Source organism: Choloepus didactylus, chromosome 9 (genome assembly GCF_015220235.1).
Source record: "Choloepus didactylus isolate mChoDid1 chromosome 9, mChoDid1.pri, whole genome shotgun sequence".
Taxonomy (NCBI): Eukaryota; Metazoa; Chordata; class Mammalia; order Pilosa; family Megalonychidae; genus Choloepus; species Choloepus didactylus.
The window spans coordinates 133189945-133213288 of record NC_051315.1 but is presented as its reverse complement, the minus strand read 5'-3'; the positions used below and the strand labels follow the sequence as shown (position 1 = coordinate 133213288).

At 49.1% G+C, this 23344-nt stretch overlaps 1 protein-coding gene and 1 pseudogene across 1 annotated transcript; both read right to left on the bottom strand.

Moving 5' to 3' along the window:
- Window positions 1-230: 230 nt before the first annotated feature.
- Window positions 231-1169, bottom strand: LOC119544738 (annotated as a pseudogene).
- Window positions 1170-19379: 18210 nt separating this feature from the next.
- On the bottom strand, window positions 19380-20300 carry LOC119544696 (olfactory receptor 6B2-like). The gene has a single exon (XM_037850193.1). The coding sequence runs from the start codon at window positions 20298-20300 to the stop codon at window positions 19380-19382; it is 921 nt and encodes a 306-aa protein (XP_037706121.1).
- Window positions 20301-23344: the final 3044 nt, after the last annotated feature.

Genomic DNA, 23344 nt, shown 5'->3' with positions numbered 1-23344 from the left:
ATGTATTAAACTTGGCCATTTTCTGCTTTGCTCAGATATAAAATGAGGATATTGGTATTACAAGACCAATGATATCCATCCCTGTAAAGGAAGTAAGGATAAACTTTTCAAAATATGAAGAACTTCTACAATACAAGGAATTTTCATTAATGTCAATTCAGTAGCCTCAGAAGACAGGCTGTTTCTTCCAAGTTGATGTTCTAGAAGGGTTCAAAGCTGAGGTTGGCACACTACAGTGGAGCTCCACCAAAGCCCACAGACTTTTTCAAGGCCTCCTTAAATTCCTTGTTCTTCAGACAGTAGATGAGAGGGTTCAGGATAGGGGTGAGGACAGTGTACAAAACAGAAATAAGTTTGTTAGAGCTCCGGGAATCGATGGCCTGGGGCCGGACGTACATGAAGATCAGGGCTGTGTAGAAGATAGTGACCACGGTGAGGGGGGAGGCACAGGTGGAGAAGGCTCTTCAGTGGCCGGTGGTGGAGGGGATGTGCAGGATGGCCAGCACGATGTGGGCATAAGACAGCACGGTGGCCACGAGTGGGAACACCAGGATGACAAAGGCCAAGATGAAATCCACTAGCTCCACAGTAGAGAAGCCTGTGCAGGCCAGTTTGAGGATGGGAGAGATGTCACAGAAGAAGTGGTTTAAGACATTGGAGACACAGAATGTGGCACTGGAGATAAAGTAGACCTTGATCACAGAGATGGCGAAAGCACTCGCAAAGGAAAAGCCCACGAGCTGGACACAGAGGCCAGTGGACATGATGACTGCATAGCGCAGGGGGTGGCAGATGGCCACGTAGCGGTCATAGGCCATGGACGCCAGGAGCACACACTCGGTGCACACCAGCGAGCTGAAGAAGTAGAGCTGAGTCATGTACCCTGTGAAAGAGATGTGTTTCCATTGCAGGAGGAATCCATCCAGCATCTTGGGGATGGTGACAGATACATACCAGATCTCCAAGGTGGACATGATACCCAAAAAGTAGTACATGGGCTGATGGAGGGAGTTGCTGCCCCAGATAGTGAGGATGATGGCCAGGTTCTCCACCAGGACAAAGAGGTACATGACCAGAAATAGGAGGAAGAGCACGTACTGCAGCCTGGGGGCTGTGGGGAAGCCCACTAGGATGAACGTGCTGAACTTGGTGACATTCTCTCCCCTCATTCTTTGTTCTTTGGGAGCTATGGGTCTGCAAAACATCATTGCACAAGAGTAAAATTCTGAGGGACAGCAGAAAAAAATGGTGGAGGAGGAAGCTCAAGGGCCTGTCCCTCCACAGAATCTATGAGAAATCAAACAAAGCTGTAAGAATCATCTCTCGCAAAATTCTGAAAAACACCAAAGATTTATAGTAAACATGCTAAAATTGAGAGAAGTAAAGGCAGCCTCAAAATGGTAAGAGAGCTCTGAGAGGATTTAACTTACACTTGCCCAACCCCCTCACCAGCTTGCAGTGTTCTTGAAGATGGTGTCTGATTCCCAGAATGCGACCCTGGTCCCTGGTTCTGGAGGGAGGAGAACCCACCTATTCACCAAGAATTGTGTTGGTGTGTCTATCCTGTCTGGGACCTAGCTGAGGGACTGATATAAGGTGCTGATCTATGTTTGCCCTAATTTGAAACCCAGGGCAAAAAAGTTGTTGGCATTTCTTGAAAACCTCATACAGCAAGCTAAAAAATCCCTTAGTTGCCTTGAGCAAAACATTATGCCTGAGGGGCACAATTGAGCACTGAGACCTTGGAGAAAAAGCTGGGGAGAGGGTTTCTTGGGAAATTAGGTTATTCAAAATTTCCCTGCAAGTATTAGGGAATTTAGAGAGGCAAGTGGCAAGTGGATGTTCAGATCAGAACATGTGCTCAGGAAAGAGCTAGGATGCAGAACTTTCTCCTCTGGCTGACTTCTAGGTTGGGTATGAGCAAGACGTGAAGGCTAAGGCAGAGTTGCAAATGGCTTTGCTGCGAACTGAAGAGGAGCCCAGCATAGGGACATGCTGCAAAGAGTTCCCCTTGCTCTCTCTCAGCTCCTGGTGTTCAAGGATGTCTCTGTCCAACACAAGTTTATCACAGCCAAAGGACAGAAATAACAGAGAACACACGTGATACAGAATACAGACTTCAGGTAAAGTATAAAGAAAAGTCACTGTCCTGGGTAGAATGGTGCCCCCCAGAAGATGTGCTCCATGTTAATCTGCATTACCTGTGTTCCCCAAAATACATGCTCCATTCCTGAACCACAGTATCTGTGTCCCCCAGGACATGTTCCAGTCCAAATACACAGTATCTGTGTCCCCCCAGGATGTGTTTCAGTCCAAACCTGCAGTACCTCTGTCACCCTAGGATGTGTTTCTGTCTTCATCCGCAGTACCTGTGTGCCTCAGGACATGTTCCAATGCAACCCACAGTCCTACAAAATAATGAAGTTAAGTTGAGGTCTTAATGGCTTAGGGTGTTCTTACCTCCATCCAGTGTGTCATCATAAGGAGAGAGAGAGGTGGGACACACTGAGGCCGTGTAGACACTGGGGTTCTGCTGCCACAGGCAAAGGATGCCCGAGAAGGGAACTTCTAGAAGCTGAGGCTGGAGGGACCCTGCCCCAGGGGCCTCAGAGGAAAATGGCCCAGCCCACAACTTCCCTAGCCCTAAGCCTCCCAGTGTGTGGTGTTTTTAAGGCAGAGCAAAACTAGTGCAGTTACTGAACAACCAATCAGCCCCAGCCTATGGCAAACAGCAGATGCAAGTCCTGAGGGGAAGAGTCAACTTCCCAGATAGCACATTATCACAACTGCAGGTCCAGTGTTCAACAAAAAATTATGAATTGTGCAAAGAACAAAGCAAGTATGCCCCATACACAGAAGAAGCTAAGAGAAAAATTCTCTGAGGAAACACAGACATTGGCCTTTCCAGCAGATTTTAAATCAATTGTCTCAAATATGCTCAAAGAGCTAAAGCAAAGCATGGAAAATGAAGTAAAGGAAATCCAGACAAGAATGGTTTAAGAAAGAAAGAATATCAATAAAAACAATACAATTATGTATGTATAGAAGATACAGAGATTATGTATCTGAATAGGTTCAGGTTCAGGTACAGGTTCTGGTACAGGTGCAGGTTCAGGTACAGGTACAGGTTCAGGTACAGGTACAGGTACACATACAGGTACAGGTTCAGGTATAGATGTTGGGGAACAGGGAAATCACAGCTAACTCTCGGGGTGGTTTTGACCCTGCTTCCCAAAGACATGCAATTGACTCTTGAGAGCAACAGGGAAGAGCAACATTATATTTATTTGTCAAGGTTTAGAGTAAAAACTCCTGCAGGCTTCCATTTAGAAATAGCAGGACGTGGGAATTGGAGGTTGTGATGGCTGTGAGCAGATGTCTAGGACTCCTCAGGAGAGGCTGTTTGCAGGGCCCCACCCATTTGGGCAGCCAAGAACCTGGACAGGTGCATTTGCTGTACCGTTTGGGCTGCAGCCTTATTTAAAATCTCACATATGACATGGTTCCCAGCCACTGCCTCCACATCCCACAACACCACCACTCCCTCAAGGATGATGGCTTGTTTTATTTAACTTTCCCCCTAATTGCTGTGTTGTGCTGTATCATGGGAAGGTCTCCAGAGAAAATCAAACAGGGTCTCAACCGGGACCAAGCCCAGGACCCTCCAGGAGGAAGGGGTGGGAATGGCCGTGAGGAGCTGCCGCAAGTGAATGTGCATCATCCAAAACTGGTTCCTGGTGGCCCTGCTGCTCTAGGCCCACCACCCCGACCCCCACCCCACACATGGAGACATCACTGCCTTTCCTGGTCAGAGAGCACCACCAGCTGTGGCTGAAAACCACCCTCGAGCATGGGGGGAAAGTGAGCCAAAGAAGGCCAAGGACAGCAATTACAGTAAGAGCTTCTAAAGGAGGGTCCCCCAGGAGATAAGGAGCCAGCCCTTGAGGGTGATGACAGCAGTAGAGGATTAGACATGGACTCAGAGGAGAGGGGACACTGAACCAGAGGGTCAGCTCAACTAGGTGAAGACTATGCAGGAGCTGGGAGGGTTGAGGGGCTTTGGCAGTGGTGGAGGAAGTTCACAGTGGATGTCCAGTAAAACTGGGGATGGGCAAATGAGAGGGAACTGTACAGTGAGCCCTGGGACCGTGGCTTTGCCCACTGGTTGCCAAGCAGGGCTGAGGCTCAGAGAGGAAGATGCTTAACAAGCTGGGGCAATGGGATCATGGGTCCAGGGAAGAAAATAGAGCAAGAATACATCCAGAAATGTAGCAGGAGTGACTTGAGTGTTGACATTTAAAAGTATTTGCAATAAATTGATGGCAAAGAAAAATAAAAATAAATGGAAAACGAGAACTATTAAGGGAGATAAACCATGCTGAGTGTGCACATGTGTTAAGGCATTTCACATCCTGGAGGCTCCTGGCTTGGAAGAGGTTGCCCCTGGGGACCTGGAATTGGGTCCGGGATAAAGGGATGAAGACAGAGGAGCAAGATGCTCCCTCGCTCTGACTCCAGGGCTGATCTGGGCTGAGCTCCACGCACAAAGCACTCAGATGCAGAGGGGCCCCTGGGCAGCCAGGACCACAGGCTCACCCAGGTCATAGCCCTCAGCCCCTGGCTCTCCCGGGATGAGACGGGCACCTCGCCAAGTGCAGGAAGCTGGGCCAGCTCACGTGAGAGCTCCGTATGATGAGTGTTACCATCACCAGCTGTCCCATCAACCCCCAACCTACTCTGCTCTTGAAGGGATCCCCTGACCAAGGATGTAACAAGAAAGGAGAAGCTGGAAGAGGCAGGAAGGATGCTCTCCAAAGACCCCAGGGGAGCATGGCTACAACACCTTGATTTCAGATCCCGGCCTTAGGAGCTGGAAGAGAACACATTCCTGTCATTATAGCCACCTGGCTTGGGTTAAATTCTTACAGCAGCCTGAGAAAATTAATACACCCAGTAAAGATCATTTTAGTAGCAGCTGCCTGCTGGCGTTTAAAATAACCAAGCCCTAAGAATTTGATGTAGGCGCTCAACAATATATTGCATGATCACCAACACACCCAGCAATCTTCAACAACCAGTAGTTGGCCAAGAAGCAGACGGGGTCTCCAGGGGCTGCCTGCCTGGAATCCCCAGACTCTCCAGCATTTCTGGGGCCACTTCCCCTGTTCTGGCTCTGGATAGGTCTGAGCAGGAGACGCCCTTTTCCCTGCTGGCTGCAGAAGCAGGTCAGAGGACGCTCCTGAGCCTAACTCGGACATCTTCTTTTTTCTTCCATACTTCCTGTCACTCTATTTTTCTATATTGGAGGAATATGTCATGATCACAACTCAGGGTGTGGGGGTCAGGCGGGATGGAGACACCAACACAACCTCTGCTTGAGGAGCTATTACTGCTGGGGTGACTTGGGGAATCCTAGACAGGGCAACAAACATAATGACAGTGGGAACATTCAGTCAGTTTTCTAGGGGTCTCCAGGTCCCAAACCCCAATCCCATATATAGATTCAGACTCATGAATTGGGGGGTCACAACTGATCGTGAATGGATAGTCAATTACTAGATTGATTAAATACACAATTTTCCTTATTTACAATTATAGGGGCGTTTACAGCAAGCTCTCTCCAGCTGAACTTTACACGAGAGCTTTATTTTCCTTTAAATTAGCTTTTATCTTGGAATAACTTCAGACTCACAGAGAAGTAGCCCAGATACTAGACTTCCTGTCACCTGCTGCCCCAAATGCTCACATGAACACAGCCCTGGTGCATTTGTCTGAACCACAAGGTCTGCATTCTGTCAGTGCTCTCCTGACTGGGCTGGATGCACCATTTCCCTCCCCAACACACATGATTCAAGGATGGATCCAGGACCCCACACTGAATTGGGGGTCCAGTGTCTTACTAGGTCCCCTCCCTGCCCCTGAACAAAGACTGAACTCCAAGAGGACTTCGAAGGAGGAGCCCAGAATCTGCTCATTGAAAGTTAATTTCTCCAAAGTGCTACAGGGAGAGAGCTTCTGCCCCAGCTGCCAATTCAAACTCTGGTTTGAGCCTTTAAGAAAACCCTAGAGAGGAAAGTGGAGATTTCTGTTTTCCAGTAAGAATGGATGTGGCGGGCCCTGCAGTAGCATCGGGCCTGGCTGTTCCCACCTCCTCCTGCAGCCTTTTGCGCTCTCCCCTCTCTGTCCTGAAGTACTTCCCACTCCAGGCCTGCAGTCAGGGAGCTGGAGCTGAGGTCCCCGGCTCTGCTGGCCTGAGGCTCAGGGAGGGGCTGGGTGTGGTGTTAGAAATGGGGACCCCACACTGTGCCCAGAGATGCTGAACCGTTTACAGGGTACCCAGGAGCCCCTGTGCTGGAGCTACTGAGGGGCTGCAGAAGGGCGTCCCCCAGCCCCTGGCCTGAATAGGGGAAGGGGGCACCTGGTGGAGGTGTCGTCTCCCAGGCTCCTACAGCTCCATCTCACTGTGGATGTACAATGTGCTCTAAGTCACAGAACACGAGTATCAGATCAGCATGGAGAGAGCAGGGTCTTACCTGGGTGAGTCCGGAAGCCTCCCTGTGAGCTGTCCCAGCTGCTGACCAGAGCAATGGGGCAGCTTCTCCCTACGTCCAGTGGCTCCCCTGACCAGCCACAGTGACCACATGCAGCCTCAATGTGCTCATGAGAAGGGCTGACCAGGAGCTGGGGGAGAACAGTGGTGGCTTTTCTCCTGGAGCACGGGGACTCCAGGGTCCAATCACTGCACCCAGCACTGAGGCTGCCACCCTCTGCCATTAGCAGAGCCGGGTCCCCTGAGCCTCTGGGGCTGGGCTGGTCTCTGTCCACCTGGGGGCCATGGGAGGTTTTGTGGAGCCCGTCCCCTGTGACCTGTGTTGGGTTCCATCCTATGGGCAAGTGGCCCCTGAAATGAGGAGACCCTGACCCTGGGCCTGCCCTCGGCCTGCCATCAGCAAGGGTCAAGCCAGGATCTGTGCTGGGGGTACAGCCACAGGTCTGCAGGTCTCCTGACCCCCAGCAGCCGGGTGAGCAGGAGGAGGGCAGGAGGGTGTGTGATGAGGCCAGAGCTGGGCCAAGTTGGGGTCCAGGCCATGCTGTGCCCACAGCCACCAGAGGGGCCCTGATTAAACTCAGGCAAACCTTGATTCCACCGACTCAGCTCAGAGCCTGGTGGTCCCGAGACCCTCCTGGTCTGCGTGGCCCACCCTGAGCCAGCCTCAGTTTCCCTTCCAGTCTCAATCCTCTGTCCCTCCCCGTTCTCTCCAGCCCCATGAATGTCCCTCGAGCAGGCTGGGCTCCCTCCATTTCAACTCACTGTTCCCTCTGTTTGGCAGGTTCTTCCCCCAGATGTCCCCAGGGGTCTGCATCTGTCCCTCTCCCTCCTCTCACCCCCACCCACCCCTGCCCATCACATTATAATCGCCTCCTCTGCTGTCTCAGTGTCCTGGGGTCGCCCTAACTAATGACCAAACTGGGAGGCTCAAAACTGCAGAAATTTATTCTCACAGTTCCAAGCCATAGTCGACAATCTTGTGGGTGGGCTGCACTCCCTCAGGGTTTTATGGGAGGCTCCTCCTGGCCATCCTCCTCCTCCAGTTCTGGTGGCCACATCTCCCCGTCCTCTGCCCCTGAGGTCCGGGGCCTCCTCTGCTGCCTGTGGGGTCTCCCGGGTGAGCCTCTGAGGAGGACACTTGTCACTGGGTTGAAGCCCCCCGATACTCCAGCAGGACCCCAGCTCATGACTCTGAGGTCATGACTCCGGCAAACCCCCTTTTCCAGAGACGGTCCCATTCACAGTTCCCAGGGAGCAGTTGTGACAGGTCATTTGGAGGCATTTTTGGCAACTGTATCTGCTGTGCTTTTCCTCCCTAGTGTTATCCCTCTGTTGCATTCTGAGTATTTCATGTATTCATCATGTGCGTTTTCTCTCTCTCCTCGTGGATGTAACCCACCTCCAATCTAGATTATGGGATAATTATCCATTTTCTTTTTTTCTATACCTCAAGTACCTAGTTAGCATATGGCTCATAGCAGGTGAATGAATGAATGAATGAGTGAGTGAGTGAATGAATGCATGAACTGGCTGATTGGGCCACAGAAGGGCATGGAGAGAGGAGACAGTGGTGAACCCAGAGAACGAGCCATTTCCTGGCCAGGCCGGCTGGGGTCATCCCGACTCTCAGAGCCCTGGGGGGTCTCCCAGCTGGCAGGCACCAGACAGCCTCACCTGGCCTCAGCCCTGCCTCTAATAATGGAGGGGCACAGGTCTGCCCCCAGGACAAGGGGAGAATTGAGGCCTAGATGGTCAACCCCCGACGAGGCTCCCCACCCACCCATGGCACCCGAGGGCACATCCCTCCACAACTCTGAAAAGCTCTGTCCCATGTGGCTTGGAGTGGGTGGAGCCACGGAAGGGCAGGTGGGCTCTGGGAAGGACTTGGGGCTGCAGCTGGACAGAGAAGGTGCTGAGTGACCACACCGGGACGTGAAGCATCCCAGATGCTGTGCAAGAGGCAGAATTAACAAGTGACATCTATCAGGAATGGGGATCAAAACCTCCATCAGAATGGGGATAGGGAACAGGAAATGGGCTTTTCCTTGATCAGATTATGGAGGACTTTCGATGTTCTTCATTTTGAGTTGGACGTCCTCAAGTAATAGCCGAATTCTATGGATGATGCACCTACACTTCCCCTCTGCATACACAGCTGCTCAAGGTAGACGGGGTCCCTGACGGGGTCACGAGTGGTCCTCCAAGGGCACAGTCAGAGCACACCCGGCTGCCCGGCCACTGGGCAGGGCTCTGGCTTGTCTAGAGGAGTTGGGAGCTGCAGAGCCTCTAGGATCTGTCCTAATCCAAGGATAATGTGGTTCTTGGCTAAAAGCACCTACCAAGTTTAGACAAATCCAGACCTTGACTCCCAAGGCCAATCCAGATGTGGGCCAAAGCCTCTTATGTGAGCTGCAGAAGGTTCATCAGTCACCTGGGATCACAGCAGTACAGAGACCTGGCAAATCCATAGCCAGTAACAATGATGAAACTGACAGCTACTTCGCAGGTGCGTGTTCAAAACAGAGCTCAGGTGAGCAGACTGTAGGGAAGAAGCAGCCATGGTGTGACAAGCCTGAAGCCTGGTGAGAGCCAGGATGAAGACATCCAGGTGTCCCCATGACCCTTGGCCCCATATTGGTGAGCAGAGCATTTACTCCTGACTCTAGTCATAAGGCTGGCACTCACTGGATATAAGTCAGCCAGATCCTGTCAATCAAACTCTTGTGTTTGTTTCCCAGCTGCTAAAATAAATGCCATATAATGCGTTAGCTTAAACAGTGGGAATTTATTTCTCATGGATCTCATGCTAGGAGAAGTCCAAAATCAGGATGTCAGCAAGGCAATGCTCTTTTCCTGAAGACTCATTCTGGGCTGACTGCTGGCCCTTGGTCCTTGGCTGTTGTGTACGTGTGATGCACATGGCAGTCTCTCCTGGATTCTCTCTCCATCTGGCTTTCACTCTGCCTGTGAAAGACTCAAGTCTTCTGGGGTAAAGCCCACCCTGGTCAGTGCAGCCACCCCTTAACTGAAGTCACACCTTGAAATCTTCTTTACCGTGGTCCACACCCACCAGACTGACCACGACCAAGAAGATGTCTAAAGTGTGGGCACAGTTCAGCCCACCACACTCCTGACACCAAACCCATCAGAATTCTGACTCCCAGGGAAATCCCATTTCTCCCCTCACCTCAGCATGCTTCCTCTTGATCTGGGCCATTTTCTTAACCCTTCGTTCTGTAATAGTGACCAGCTAATAACAAAGGAGCTGTGCTTCATTCCTCTGGGGACCTCCAGGAAGGGCAGGAGCCCTGGGGACCTGTGCATGAACTGGATGGGGGCAGGTCCTGGGGCACGGACATCCAGGAGGCTCTGGGGTATGTTAGGTGGGAACTGTCTGTTCCCGGGCAGGGACCTTGGGTCAGACAGCCAGCAGGCCTTTCAGCTTCCCCACATGTCCAAGTGGTGACCTGAGCATGCAGGCACCTGCATGGCTGTTAAATTGGTCCCATGTCTGAGCTATTGGGTGTTGAGCCCAAGAGGACATCAGAGTCATCTGGGAAGACATTTAACTCTAAGATTCCGAATTCTTATGTGGGTCCCCACCCTGAGCTCCAGATCCCGGAGGTCTGGAGCAGGGTCTAAGAGCTCCTGGGGGGCAGTTCTGCATGCCCACCCCCCACATGATCTTTATTCTCAGGACCCAATGTCTGCCCTCAGGACCCTCAGGCAGGGCCTTGGGCAATGAGGCTGGGTGAGGCATATACAGTTGCCACAGGTCAACTAGGATCATCCCACGTAGTATCAAGACAGTATTTTATTCCCTCCACAGCTGCCTGGGTGCAAGGATGTGATTTATGTATGAAAACCGAGCATCTGGTCTCCAGCCCAGGACCATGAGGGGGGAACTTGTTGGAGGATTTACCACAAGGATGTCTACGGTTACAATTCCTGAATACTTCCCTGTGAGGATTCTGAGAACTTGATTCCCACCAACATGTCTGTACCAGAAAACATTGCCATTTAGTTAGGATTTTAAATCTGTTGTGCTTTGCTGTTTCCTGAAATCTGCAGGGTAACTTTTTGTTTGTTTGTTTAAGAAGCTTTATTGTGTTCTAATTTACATAACATAAAACACCTATTTAAAGTGTACAATATAATGGATATTGGATTTTAGTATTTTACAGGTTTTTTTTTAAAAAACAGTTTTATGCACACACCATACAATCTCTCTACGAAAAAAATAAAATGTTCTCGGTATAATCACATAGTTATGCATTCACTACCATAATCTACATGAGGACATTTCCATTTCTTCCACAAAGAAAGAGGAATAGGAGAAAAAAAATGACAAATAAAAAATAAAAGAAATATTAAAGTAAATAGTCAATGCGATACAGTAAAAAGTTCAGATGACAACACCGATGCCAAGAATCCCATACCCTTCCCTTATATCCCTTCTTATACACATTTAGCTTTGGTATTTGCCTTTGCTACAATTAATGGAAGTATATTAGGATGTTACAGTTAACCATAGACTCTGATTTGCATTGATTGCATTTTTCCCCAGTAGCGTCCCATTTTTAACACCCTGCAAAGCTGACATTCATTTGTTCTCTCTCATGTAAACACATTCCATTTGTACATTTCATCACAATCCTTGACCATTCTAGGTTTCACTAAGTTATAAAGTCCCAGTCTTCATCTTCTATCTTTCCTTCTGGTGTCCTACATGCCCCTAACATTCCTCTTTCAACTGTACTCACAGTTATCTTTGTTCAGTGTACTTACAATACTGTGCTACCATTACACAGTGTTGTGCTATCCATTTCTGGATCTATACAATCAATCCTCTTGAACATTCTGTACTTCTTCAGCATCAAATGCCCAATCTCTACCCCATTTCCATCTCCTGATGTTTTCTTTTCTACTCTCTTCTCCAAGCCTCTCTCTCCTGTCTTTTCCTATCTGTCTGTAGTGTTCCCTTTAGTATTTCTTGTAGAATAGGTCTCCTGTTTATGAACTTTCTGAGTGTATGTTTTCTGTAAATATTTTAAACTCTCCTTCATTTTTGAAGGACAGTTTTGCCAGATATAGGATTCCTGGTTGTCAGTTTTTCTCTTTCAGTATCTTAAATAGATCATACCACTGCCTCTTCAACTCCATGGTTTCTGCTGAAAGATCCACATAGACTTATCAAGCTCCCCTTGTACCTGATGTATTGCTTTTCTCTGGCTGCTTTCAGAATTCTCTCTTTGTCTTTTACATTGGAAATTCTGATTGGTAAGTGTCTCAGAATAGGTCTATTTAGGTCAATTGTGTTTGATGTATGCTGCGCTTCTTGGAACTGTGGAAAGCCGCCTCCCGAATCGGGCCTAGCGTATGCGCTGCAGCCTGCTCTAGAGTTACCCCCGCCCATCGAGTGAGCCAAGATGGCGCCTGCATCCTGTTTCCGCATAGTGACGCATGTATCCGCCACCCGCTCCTACCAATCGAAATCCTGTATACGCGATACTAGCCTAGAAGCTTATTGGTTGTTAATTGTGTATAAAAGGTCTTACCCGGACGGGGTAGGGTGAGACAGCCCACAAGGAGCCGTGCCTGACGGCCACATCGAGGCTGCTCTCCCACGAGGCGCCGTGCCCCGTGTGGGAACCAGTAACACAGAATGTTCATCTAGCTGTAGTAAAGGGCTTGCTTTCACAACTGCCGTGTGGTTCGAGTCGTGATTCATGACCAGGTTAGTTCGCGCAGTCTGCATCTCTCTCTCTCCTTCCCTGTTTCCCCTCGCCGGCCGGGAACCGGGGACCGAGCGGGGCAGCGCCGGACAAGTGGTGGCCCGTACGGGGAAGCTCCTCCTCCTGCCTCGCTCTCGACGGTCCCTCTGTGAGGAGAGCAGCGCTGCGCGTCGAGCTTACGGCGGACTTCCCGCGCCTGATCAACGCGAGAAGGTGAGTGCGTCTTATTACATGATAGTTAGGGCCCGTGGGTTTTCAGGTGACCCCGGGGGACTCGGGAGAGCTCTCCGAGTGACTGAAGTATAGTGCCGACTGCAATCATGGGGCAGTCCGGAAGTTCACCTCTCTTAGCTCCCTTAAAGAACCTTTTGAAACAACGGGGTATCTCGGTCAGGAAAAGCTCCCTTCAGCGTTTTCTTGATGATGTTGATACTTTTGCCCCTAAGTTTGCCTTTACTGTGCCCTCTAGTAATCAAGAGGAGCCCTGTCAACGCTTTGAATGGACAGTCCTGCCCCAAGGCATGGCTAATAGTCCTACCATGTGCCAGCTGTATGTCGCTGCGAAGCTAGCTAGCACTCGGCAGCAGTTCCCTCAAGTGAAAATCATCCATTATATGGATGACATTCTCTTAGCCCATAGAGACACAGATCTTCTTAAAACAGTTTTGTCACATTTAGTCCTTAGTCTTAGAGAAGCTAACCTAGAGATTGCCCCTGAAAAAATCCAAATGACTGACATTACCACTTTCCTGGGGGCGAAAGTCGCACCCACTCATGTTTCCCCCCAAAAGGTGTCTCTCAGGCTAGACAATATACACACTCTCAATGATCTACAAAAACTCATGGGGGATATCAATTGGATCCGTCCATACCTAAAAATACCCAATGTCAAACTAACACCTTTGTTCGACCTGTTGAAGGGGGATTCTAATATAAACTCACCTCGAAGCTTCACTCCAGAGGCAAGGCGAGCACTATGCCAGGTGGAACAGGCGCTCAGTGGCGCTGCATTGAAGAGAATAGACCCTGATGAGCCTTTTGAAGCCTGCGTGCTGCCGACAGAATTACAGCCCACTGCGGTACTGTGGCAGCGGGGGCCGCTGCTCTGGGTCCACCCTGGAGTTTCCCCCAAAAAAGTCCTAGAGCACTATCCTACAGCGGTTGCAGACTTGGCCCTAGAATGCATTAAAAGGGCTGTGCAGCATTTCGGTCAGCAGCCCAAAAATCTCAGGGTGCCTTATTCTTCCCAGCAGCTTGAGATACTCACCGGATGCATAGATCAATGGGCCATTCTCCGGTGTACATTTCTTGGTCCCATTAACAATCAGTTCCCTAAGGCTCCTCTCTTGCAGTTTGTCACCCGGCACCCAGTGATTTTTCCCAAAGTAACCTCTCCTAGGCCACTAGCAGGCACCCCCACCGTATACACGGACGGCTCCAGCTCTGGAACAGGGGCGTATTGTGTGGAGGGGGACACTCCTAAAACAGTGCTCTTCCAACCACAAAAGCCTCAATGGGTAGAACTGCAGGTTATCATTGCAGTCCTGGAAAGCCTTTCCGAGCCCTTAAATGTCGTCTCGGATTCTGCTTATGTTGTGAACTCTGTACAAATTTTAGAAACGGTGGGCATTGTTAAACATTCCTCTACAGTAAGGACGTTCTTTGCCAAACTACAGGAGGTTATATGGACCAGGCAACACCCTTTTTACATAACCCATATTAGAGCCCACACAGGTTTGCCTGGCCCTATGGCCCAGGGGAACCATAGCGCAGATGTAGCCACTCGACAGCTGCACATCTTTCCGACGCTGGTACCGTATCAACAAGCCCGAGAATTCCATGCCAAGTTTCACATCAATGCAGGTACCCTAGCTAAGCGGTTCAGCATACCACGTGCAGCTGCTCGAGATATTGTCCGAGCCTGCAACAATTGTGCAGAGCAGAGAGCAGTCCCCTCGGTTGGGGTCAACCCTAGGGGTCTCACCCCAGGGGATACTTGGCAGATGGATGTCACTCATCATTCAGAGTATGGTAAGATCAAGTACTTACATGTGTCGGTGGACACATGCTCCCAAGTTTTATTTGCCTCTGCTGAACCAGGAGAAAGAGTCTCCCACGTCATTGCACACTGCCTTGCTGCATGGGCAGCTTGGGGTAAGCCAAAGACGTTAAAGACGGATAACGGGCCTGCCTACACTAGTAAATCCTTCCAAAAATTTTGTGACAACATGGATGTCCAATTAAAACATGGCATCCCCTATAACCCTCAGGGGCAAGGAATCATTGAAAGAGCGCACAGATCTCTCAAAGACTTGCTTAAAAAACAGAAAGAGGGTATAGGCCACGGCCTGTCCCCAAAAGCTCGACTGTCTGTAGCCCTGCTCACATATAATTTTTTAAACGAAAATTCACAAGGAATGACACCTGCCCTGCAACACACCACCCCGAGTCCTCCGCATAGAGGTCTAGTCCGTTGGAAGGATGTCCTGTCGGGGCAGTGGAAAGGCCCTGACCCGGTGCTCAGCTGGGCCAGAGGCTCTGTTTGTGTTTTTCCCCAGGAACCAGGACGTCAACCAGTGTGGGTTCCGGAAAGACTGGTGAGAACCGTGACATCACCTGAAGAAGCCAAGGAACAGCTGTCAGAAACGCCAACGAATATACAACCTGAACCATTAGACCAAGCCTCCGACCCTGCTGATGATGGCGACGACCGACAAGACGATAATAGTAGGATTGACCACCCCGCGGTTGCCCAAAAAGAGGATCGGTAACTCTGTTCTTTGCTCTCCTATAGCAATCCTTCTAATCTGCCTTTTTCTTTTTAGTGGAACTATATTTCCTCCACAAGCTTCAACGAGTCCTTCCCCCTCACCAATGACACACTGATCCTCTCTTTTGCTAACCTCTCTGTCAAGGTTGTCAACACCACAGTTGCGGCGAATGCTACTTGTGAAACTGGTAATGGCGAGTTAAGTAAGGGAGTCTTGCTTGAATTTCTTAACGTTACAGGGAAGAGCCGCCAGTCTTGTGAAGGGATCTTGAGTAAAAAGGAGACTCAAAGGTGCCTTTTCCTTCCAGGGCTTGCTCCTACAGTCTGCAACCGTTCCAAAGGCCCGGATGCCTCGCCGCCCCGCTATCCTAGTGTATCGCCCAAGTTATGTCTGGCTCCCCGTCAAGGCAACTGACTGGGTTGGCCCTGTTTCTCAAGTTGTTTCACTTAACAATATCCCCTTCTCTAAGTCTAGGCGTCCAAGAGGCATAAAAGAATGGCTATCGAATGCTGCCAGTGTAGCTTCCTCTTTGTTTGTCCCAACGATCGGGCAGGCTGTGCTACAAGCATGGACAGATCGGCAGCTCGCCATAACGATGGAAACGGTAAATGGCTTGGTCAACCTTACCCGAGACGTGCTACGCCGCCACAATCAGATGCTGAACTTAAATTTCCAGGCCATTCAGAAACTCCAAGCGGAGATAGATGAACTTGGACTGGAAATAGATGGACTCTGGAGAGTGCTTCAGCAAACATGTGACACCCGGTGGCTTACGGTTAAACTCTGTGTCACTCCTGTCAGGGCCAACGTGACCGGAAGCATTTCCAGAGTCTCTGATTGGCTGAAAAGGTCATATTTTCCTGAATTTGTTAATCTCTCCCAACAGGTGGAGTCTAGTTTAGACACAATTGGGGGGATCAAGTTAAAACCCGTTAAAGTCGATCTCTCCGGGTTAGGCGAGGTTCTACAGAAACTATTGCACAGTGTTTCTTCCTGGTTCTCTTGGCCCAATTTAACTAATTGGATCCTCATTGCAGTGGGATTATTGGTGGGATTAGTCGTTGTTAAATGTTTGCTAGAACGCCTGTTTCAAGCGCAGCAGCAATTGCGTGTTACCACTATGATGGCTATGACTCCCACCTCTGTTACCCCCGATAGTGACCGATTTATTAACCATACCCCTTCCTGGTCGCCTCAGGTGGGGCGCTTTGGAGCAAAATTTGTAGCGAATCGCATGGCTGTTTCTCGGGTGTAAAAGGCGACACCAGTAGTCATAATTTTGTCTCAGGTTGGTCTCTAGGGCAGAGTCCTAGTTGTGGCCAGACTGGACCCTAGCCATTGCACAGAGACACCTAGTGACACCCCCGACTCTGGTTACTGCTGTTCCTGCCCCCGTCGTTGTTCCCCAGTTGCCAGGCAAAGCACTGCAGGGAGAGTCACGTTGCTTCCAGCTTACGGACTCTCCGGTCTCCATATGACGTGAGCATTCTGGTTGGTGCTAGAGGCTCCGCCGCTGGATGGCTGAGGCCTAGTCCAGACTCCCCAAAGCACCAAAGAGGTTGTGAACCATTTGGGTTCACGGGAGCACGCTCATCACTGGAGACACTGGGTCAAAAATAAATAAGAAAGGGGGAGATGTGGAAAGCCGCCTCCCGAATCGGGCCTAGCGTATGCGCTGCAGCCTGCTCTAGAGTTACCCCCGCCCATCGAGTGAGCCAAGATGGTGCCTGCATCCTGTTTCCGCATAGTGACGCATGTATCCGCCACCCGCTCCTACCAATCGAAATCCTGTATACGCGATACTAGCCTAGAAGCTTATTGGTTGTTAATTGTGTATAAAAGGTCTTACCCGGACGGGGTAGGGTGAGACAGCCCACAAGGAGCCGTGCCTGACGGCCACATCGAGGCTGCTCTCCCACGAGGCGCCGTGCCCCGTGTGGGAACCAGTAACACAGAATGTTCATCTAGCTGTAGTAAAGGGCTTGCTTCACAACTGCCGTGTGGTTCGAGTCGTGATTCATGACCAGGTTAGTTCGCGCAGTCTGCATCTCTCTCTCTCCTTCCCTGTTTCCCCTCGCCGGCCGGGAACCGGGGACCGAGCGGGGCAGCGCCGGACATGGAACTATAGTTTTGTCTTTCATAAGGGTTGGGAAATTTTCATTGTTTATTTCTTCTGTTATTCTTTATGCCCCCTTTCCCTTCTCTCCTCCTTCTGGGACATCTATAACATGTATATTCATTTGCTTCATGTTGTCATTCAGATCCCTGAGTCCCTGCTCATATTTTCCCATTCTTTTCCCTATCTGTTCTTATCTATATAGGATTTCAGATGTTCTATCCTCTAGTTCACTGATCCTTTTTCCTGCCTCTCTAAGTCTGCTGCTGTGTGTCTCCATTGTTTGTTTTTCTTTTCTTTAAACAAATGTTTATTGAGTAACCATTGTTTTCCAGAACTGTACATATAATCACCTGGCAAACTTTAAAGAACTAAACCAGATCTTTGCCATTTGAAACTTGATAGAGCTTTGTTCCCTTTGGGGCACCATGGACGTTTACGTCACATGAAAGGACAAATTCTTTACTAAAAACTAGAACAAACTGGTGGTCCCTTTTAGTAAAATATTTAGAATCTTAAAAGGGACCTTTACATGTGTAAGTAACTCCTCTTCCATTGTTTATTTCATCTGTTCTATTGTGCCTTTCATTTCCATAAAGTTCTGCCATTTGTTTTTTCAAGCTTACAAATTCTTCCATACGGTCACCCAGTATCTTTTGTATTTCCTTCATCTCTTTTGTCACATTTTCTTTGTACTCATTGATATGATTTATATTTGTTGGAAGATCTTTAATTAGTTGTTTCAATTCCTGAACCTCAGTTGTGCCAGTTTATTCCATTGACAGGCCCAAATCTTTATGTTTCCTGGTGTGGCTTGTGATTTTTTGCTTCTAAGCATCTGATTTTCTTGAATAGTTTATTCTGGAGGTTGTTTCCTCTCTTTTGCCTAGGGTTTTCTTGTTGGTTGTCTTTGATCTCTATCTTTTTTGTTTCTCTTGCTGGCCAGTTGTCACGATGATTCTGCCCCCCCAATGTTTCCCCCCAAATCAGTTGCCCACTTTGGCCTGCCAAGGGATGGGAGGTAGGCACTGGGCACCCTAGCAATTTCACTGTGTGTGGTAATACAAATCTGCTGGCTTCCATTGGTGCTCTGTTTCCATTGACCAGCAAAATCTGGGTTTGTTTTGGAGCCTTGCATTAACAGTTAGGTGTTCAATATTTCTCAGCAAAAACATGGTGGGTGCTTGCATACAGGGTGTTTAGACCAGTTCCTGTGGACCTAAGAAAGGGTCTGGAGCATCTTTTTAAAAGAGTGTCAATTCCCTTCCACCTTCCAGACTGTCCATCAGATGGTGCTGTTTGGTAACTTAATCATCCTCAGAAGATGCTTTGCCTCTGAACACAGACTGCATCTACACAGGTGAGCTGAAACTGTGGATCCTATTCCCTCAATTTGCTGGCCAAAATCTGGCTCAGTGTGGGGCTCCACCTGTGGCACAGTGCTCCCTCAGCTGACCCAGTACTCCAGCCACCATCCAGACAAGGAAAAGTCCACCGGCTTCTGCTTCCCTCAAGGGTTGGGGAAGGGCTTTCAGACCCAGGGCTGGAAATGCAGTCTCTGTCCACATTGTCTCAGTCTCTTTGTCCTTCACTGACCTGGGCCTTGAAATGTCCTCCTCCATCCCTTGAATCTTCAAACAGGGGGATATACCTCACTGCTGTGAGAGATTTTATAGTCTGTGTCTGTGGTGGGTGGGGTCCCGTCTGCTGATTCTGTGCCTTTTCCACACTGAGATGAAGTGAGGGGGAGGGGAGAGGACCAGCTGGAATGGGACAGAAAATTCCTAAGTGATATTTCTTCTCTTTCTTCACTTCGGCCTTAGTAGGGTCTTTCTCCAGTCTGTATACTAGTCCAGAATTCTCCTCTTTTTCATTGAATGTCTGGAGAGAAGTTTTCAGTAGCTGTTTATGTCGCCCTGTTGATGACATCTCCAGGGTAAATTTAAATGTGATGAATCTTTAATAACCTTGGCCATATCTGGCTTTTGTCACATACAGAATGAGGATTATATTGGTATTACAAGGCCAATGATATACATACTTGTGAATGAAGGAAGGAAATACTTATCAAAATATGAAGTACTTCAACAATACAAAGGATTTCCATTACTGCCCATGGAGTAACCTCAGTGCACAGTTTGTTTCTTCCCAGTTGGTGTTTTAGAGAGGTTCAAGGCTGAGGTTGGCACCCTACAGTGGACCTCAACCTAAGCCACAGACTTTTTCAAGGCATCCTTAAATTCCTTGTTCCTCAGGCAGTAGATGAGAGGGTTTATGATTGGAGTGAGCACTGTGTAAACAGCAGAGATGAGCTTGTTAGAGCTCCGGGAATCGATGGCCTGGGGCCAGACGTACATGAAGATCATGGCCATGTAGAAGATAGTGACCACGGTGAGGTGGGAGGCACAGGTGGAGAAGGCTCTCCAGCGGCTGGTGGCAGAGGGGATGTGCAGGACGGCTAGCACGATGTGTGCATAGGACAGCATGGTGGCCACGAGTGGGAAAACCAGGATGACAAAGGCCAAGATGAAATCCACCAGCTCTGCAGTTGAGAAGCCTGTGCAGGCCAGCTTGAGGATGGGGGAGATGTCACAGAAGAAGTGGTTCAGGACACTGGAGCCACAGAATGTGGCACTGGAGACAAAGTAGACCTTGATCATGGAGATGGTGAAGCCACTTGCAAAGGAAAAGCCCACGAGCTGGACACAGAGGCCAGTGGACATGATGACCACATAGCGCAGGGGGTGGCAGATGGCCACGTAGCGGTCATAGGCCATGGACGCCAGGAGCACACACTCGGTGCACACCAGCGAGCTGAAGAAGTAGAGCTGGGTCATGCACCCTGTGAAAGAGATGCTTTTCCGTTGAAGGAGGAATCCATCCAACATCTTGGGGATGATGACAGATACATACCAGATCTCCAGGAAAGACATGGAGCATAGAAAGTAGTACATGGGCCGATGGAGGGGGTTGTTGCTCCAGACGGTGAGGATGATGGCCAGGTTCTCCACCAGGATAAAGAGATACATGACCAGGAATAGGAGGAAGAGCACATACTGCAGCCCAGGGGCTGTGGGGAAGCCCACCAGGATGAATGCACTGACCTTGGTGACATTCTCTCCTCTCATTCTTGGGTGCTTGGGAGTTGTGGGTCTGCAAAACATCACTGTACAAGATTAAAAGTTTGAGTGACAGCAGCAAAAATGGTGGAGCAGGAAGCTGCAAGGTCCTGTCCCTCCACAGAAAAATCAAGCAAATGGTGTAAGAATCATCTCTGTCAGATTTCTGAAAAACAACAAAGGTTATAGTAAAAAAGCTAACACTGAGACAAGATAAAGACAGCCTCAAATGGTAAGAGAACTTTATGAGGACTTTACTTATACTTGCCCAACCCCATCCCAACTCCACAGTGGTCTTGAAGATCATGTCAGTTTCCCAGTGTGAGACCCTGGTCCTTGGTTCTGAAGGGAGGAGAACATACCTTATTCATAAAGAATTGTGTTGGTGTGTCTAAGTTGTCTGGGACCTACCTTTGGAACCGACAGAAGGTGCTGGTATATGTTTTTCCTAATTTAGAACCCAGGAAAAAAGCAGTGGCATTCCTTGGAAACATCATATGGCAAATTAAAAACCCTGGGTTGCCTGGAGCAACAGATTATTCCTGAGGCACACAATGGGGCAATGTGACCTTGGAGGAAATGCAGGGTAGAGGGTTTCTTGGGAAGTTAAGGTATTCACAGTTGCCCTGCAAATATTAGGATATTTAAAATGCCAAGCAGATGTTCAGATGAGGACATGTGCTCAGAAAAGAGCTAGGATGCAGGGCTTTTCCCTCTGGCTGACCTCTAGGCTGGGTACAAGCAGGACGTGAAGGCTAAGGCAGAGTTGCAAATGGCCTTGCTGAGCTTGAAGAAAGCCCAGTATAGGGCCATACTGCAAAGACTGGGAGGGGTCCCCTCACTCTCTCTCAGCTCCTGGTGTTCAAGGATGTCTCTGTCCAACACTAGCTTATCACAAGCTAAAGGACAAAAATGTGAGAAAACACACATGGCACAGGTACAGACTTCAGATAAATTGTATAGAAAAGTTACTGTCCTGGATAGAATGGTGGCCCCCAAAAATGTGTTCCATCTAAACCCATAGTACCTGTGTCCCCCAGAACATGTTCTTGTCCTAACCCACAGTATCTGTGTCCTCCAGGATGTTCTAGTCCTAACCTGCAGTACCTGTGCCCCCCAGGTCATTATCCTCTGCTAACCCACAGTACCTGTGTCCCCCAGGATGTGTTTCTGTCCTAACCCACAGTATCTGTGTCCCGCAGGGCAAGATCCAGTCCTAACCTGCAGTACCTGTTTCCTTCAGGACATGTTCCCATCCTAACCTGCAGTCCTCCAAATGGACCTCTTTGGAACACAGTCCTGTAAAGTAATGAAGTTAAGTTGAGGTCTTAATGGCTTAGGGTTTTCCCACCTCCACTCAGTGTGTCGTCATAAGGAGAGAGAGAGGTGGGACACACCGAGGCTGTGTAGACATTGGGGTTCTGCTGTCACAGTCAAAGGATGCCCAGGAAGGGAACTTCTAGAAGCTGAGGCAGGAGGGACCCTGCCCCAGGGACCTCAGAGGGAAACAGCCCAGCCCACACCTTGATTTTAGACTTTCGGCTTCCAGAACTGTGTGAGTATACGCTCCCCTAGTCCTGAGCCTCCCAGTGTGTGGTGTTTTTAAGGCAGAGCAAAACTAGTGCAGTTACTGAACAACCAATCAGCCCCAGCCTACAGTGAACAGCAGATGCAATTCCTGAGGGGAAGAGTCAACTTCCCAGATAGCACATTATCACAACTGCAGGTCCAGTGTTCAACAAAAAATTATGAATTGTGCAAAGAACAAAGAAAGTATGCCCCATTCACAGGAGAAACTGAGAGAAAGATTCTCTGAAGAAACACAGACATTGGCCTTTCCAGCAGATTTTAAATCAATTGTCTCAAATATGCTCAAAGAGCTAAAGCAAACCATGAAAAATAAAGTAAAGGAAACCTGGACAATAATGGTTCAAGAAAGAAACAATATCAATATAGATACAGGAAATATGTATATACAGAAGGATATATAGATTAGGTATAAGAATAGGTACAGGTAGGGCTATACGTCAACCCTGCACATAGAAATATGCATAATATAAGAAATGAAATGGGTGTAGGCACAGGTATCAGTTTAAGAATAGAAATAGATTCAGGTACAGGTTCAGGTACAGGTTCAGGTACAGGTACAGGTACAGGTTCAGGTACAGGTACAGGTATAGATTTTGGGAACAGGGAGATCATAGCTAACTCTCATGTTGGTTTTGACCCTGCTTCCCAAGGACATGCAATTGGCTCTTGAGAGCAACAGGGAGAGCAATAATACTTTTATTTATCAAGGTTTACAGTGAAAACTCCTGCAGGCTTCCATTTAGAAATAGCAGGACGTGGGAATTGGAGGTTGTGATGGCTGTGAGCAGATGTCTAGGACTCCTCGGGGGAGGCTGTTTGCAGGGTCCCATCTGGAGGGGCAGCCGAGAACCTGGACACGGGCATGTGCTGTACTGTTTGGGCTGGAGCCTTATTTAAAATCTCACATATGACATGGTTCCCAGCCTCTGCCTCCACACCCCACAACACCAGCACTCCCTCAAGGATGATGAAGGCTTGTTTTATTTAAATTTCCCCCTGATTGCTGTGTTGTGCTGTATCATGGGAAGCTCTCTGTAGAAAATCAAACAGGGTCTAAACTGGGAACAGGCCCAGGACCCTCCAGGAGGAAGGGGTGGGAATGGTCATGAGGAGCTGCTGCAAGTGAATGTGGTTCATCCAAGACTCTGGTTCCTGGTGGCCCTGCTGCTCCAGCCCCACCACCCTGACCCCCACCCCACACACGGAGACATCACTGCCTTTCCTGTTCACCACAGCCATGGCTGGAAACCACCCTCTAGCATGGGGGGAAAGTGAGGCTGAAGAAGGTCACAGAAAACAATTGCAGTAAAAGCTTCCAAAGGAGGGTCCCCCAGGAGGTAAGGAGCCAGCCCTTGAGGGCGATGACTGCAGTAGAGGAGTGGAAATGGACTCAGGAGGAGAGGGGACACTGAACCAGAGGGTCGGCTCAAATACATGAATGCTGCAAAGGGGTCGAGGGGCCA

What these genes read in the sequence shown, in the direction of transcription:
- LOC119544696 (XM_037850193.1), bottom strand. Translation starts at nt 20,300, where the DNA reads ATGAGAGGAGAGAATGTCACCAAGGTCAGTGCATTCATCCTGGTGGGC.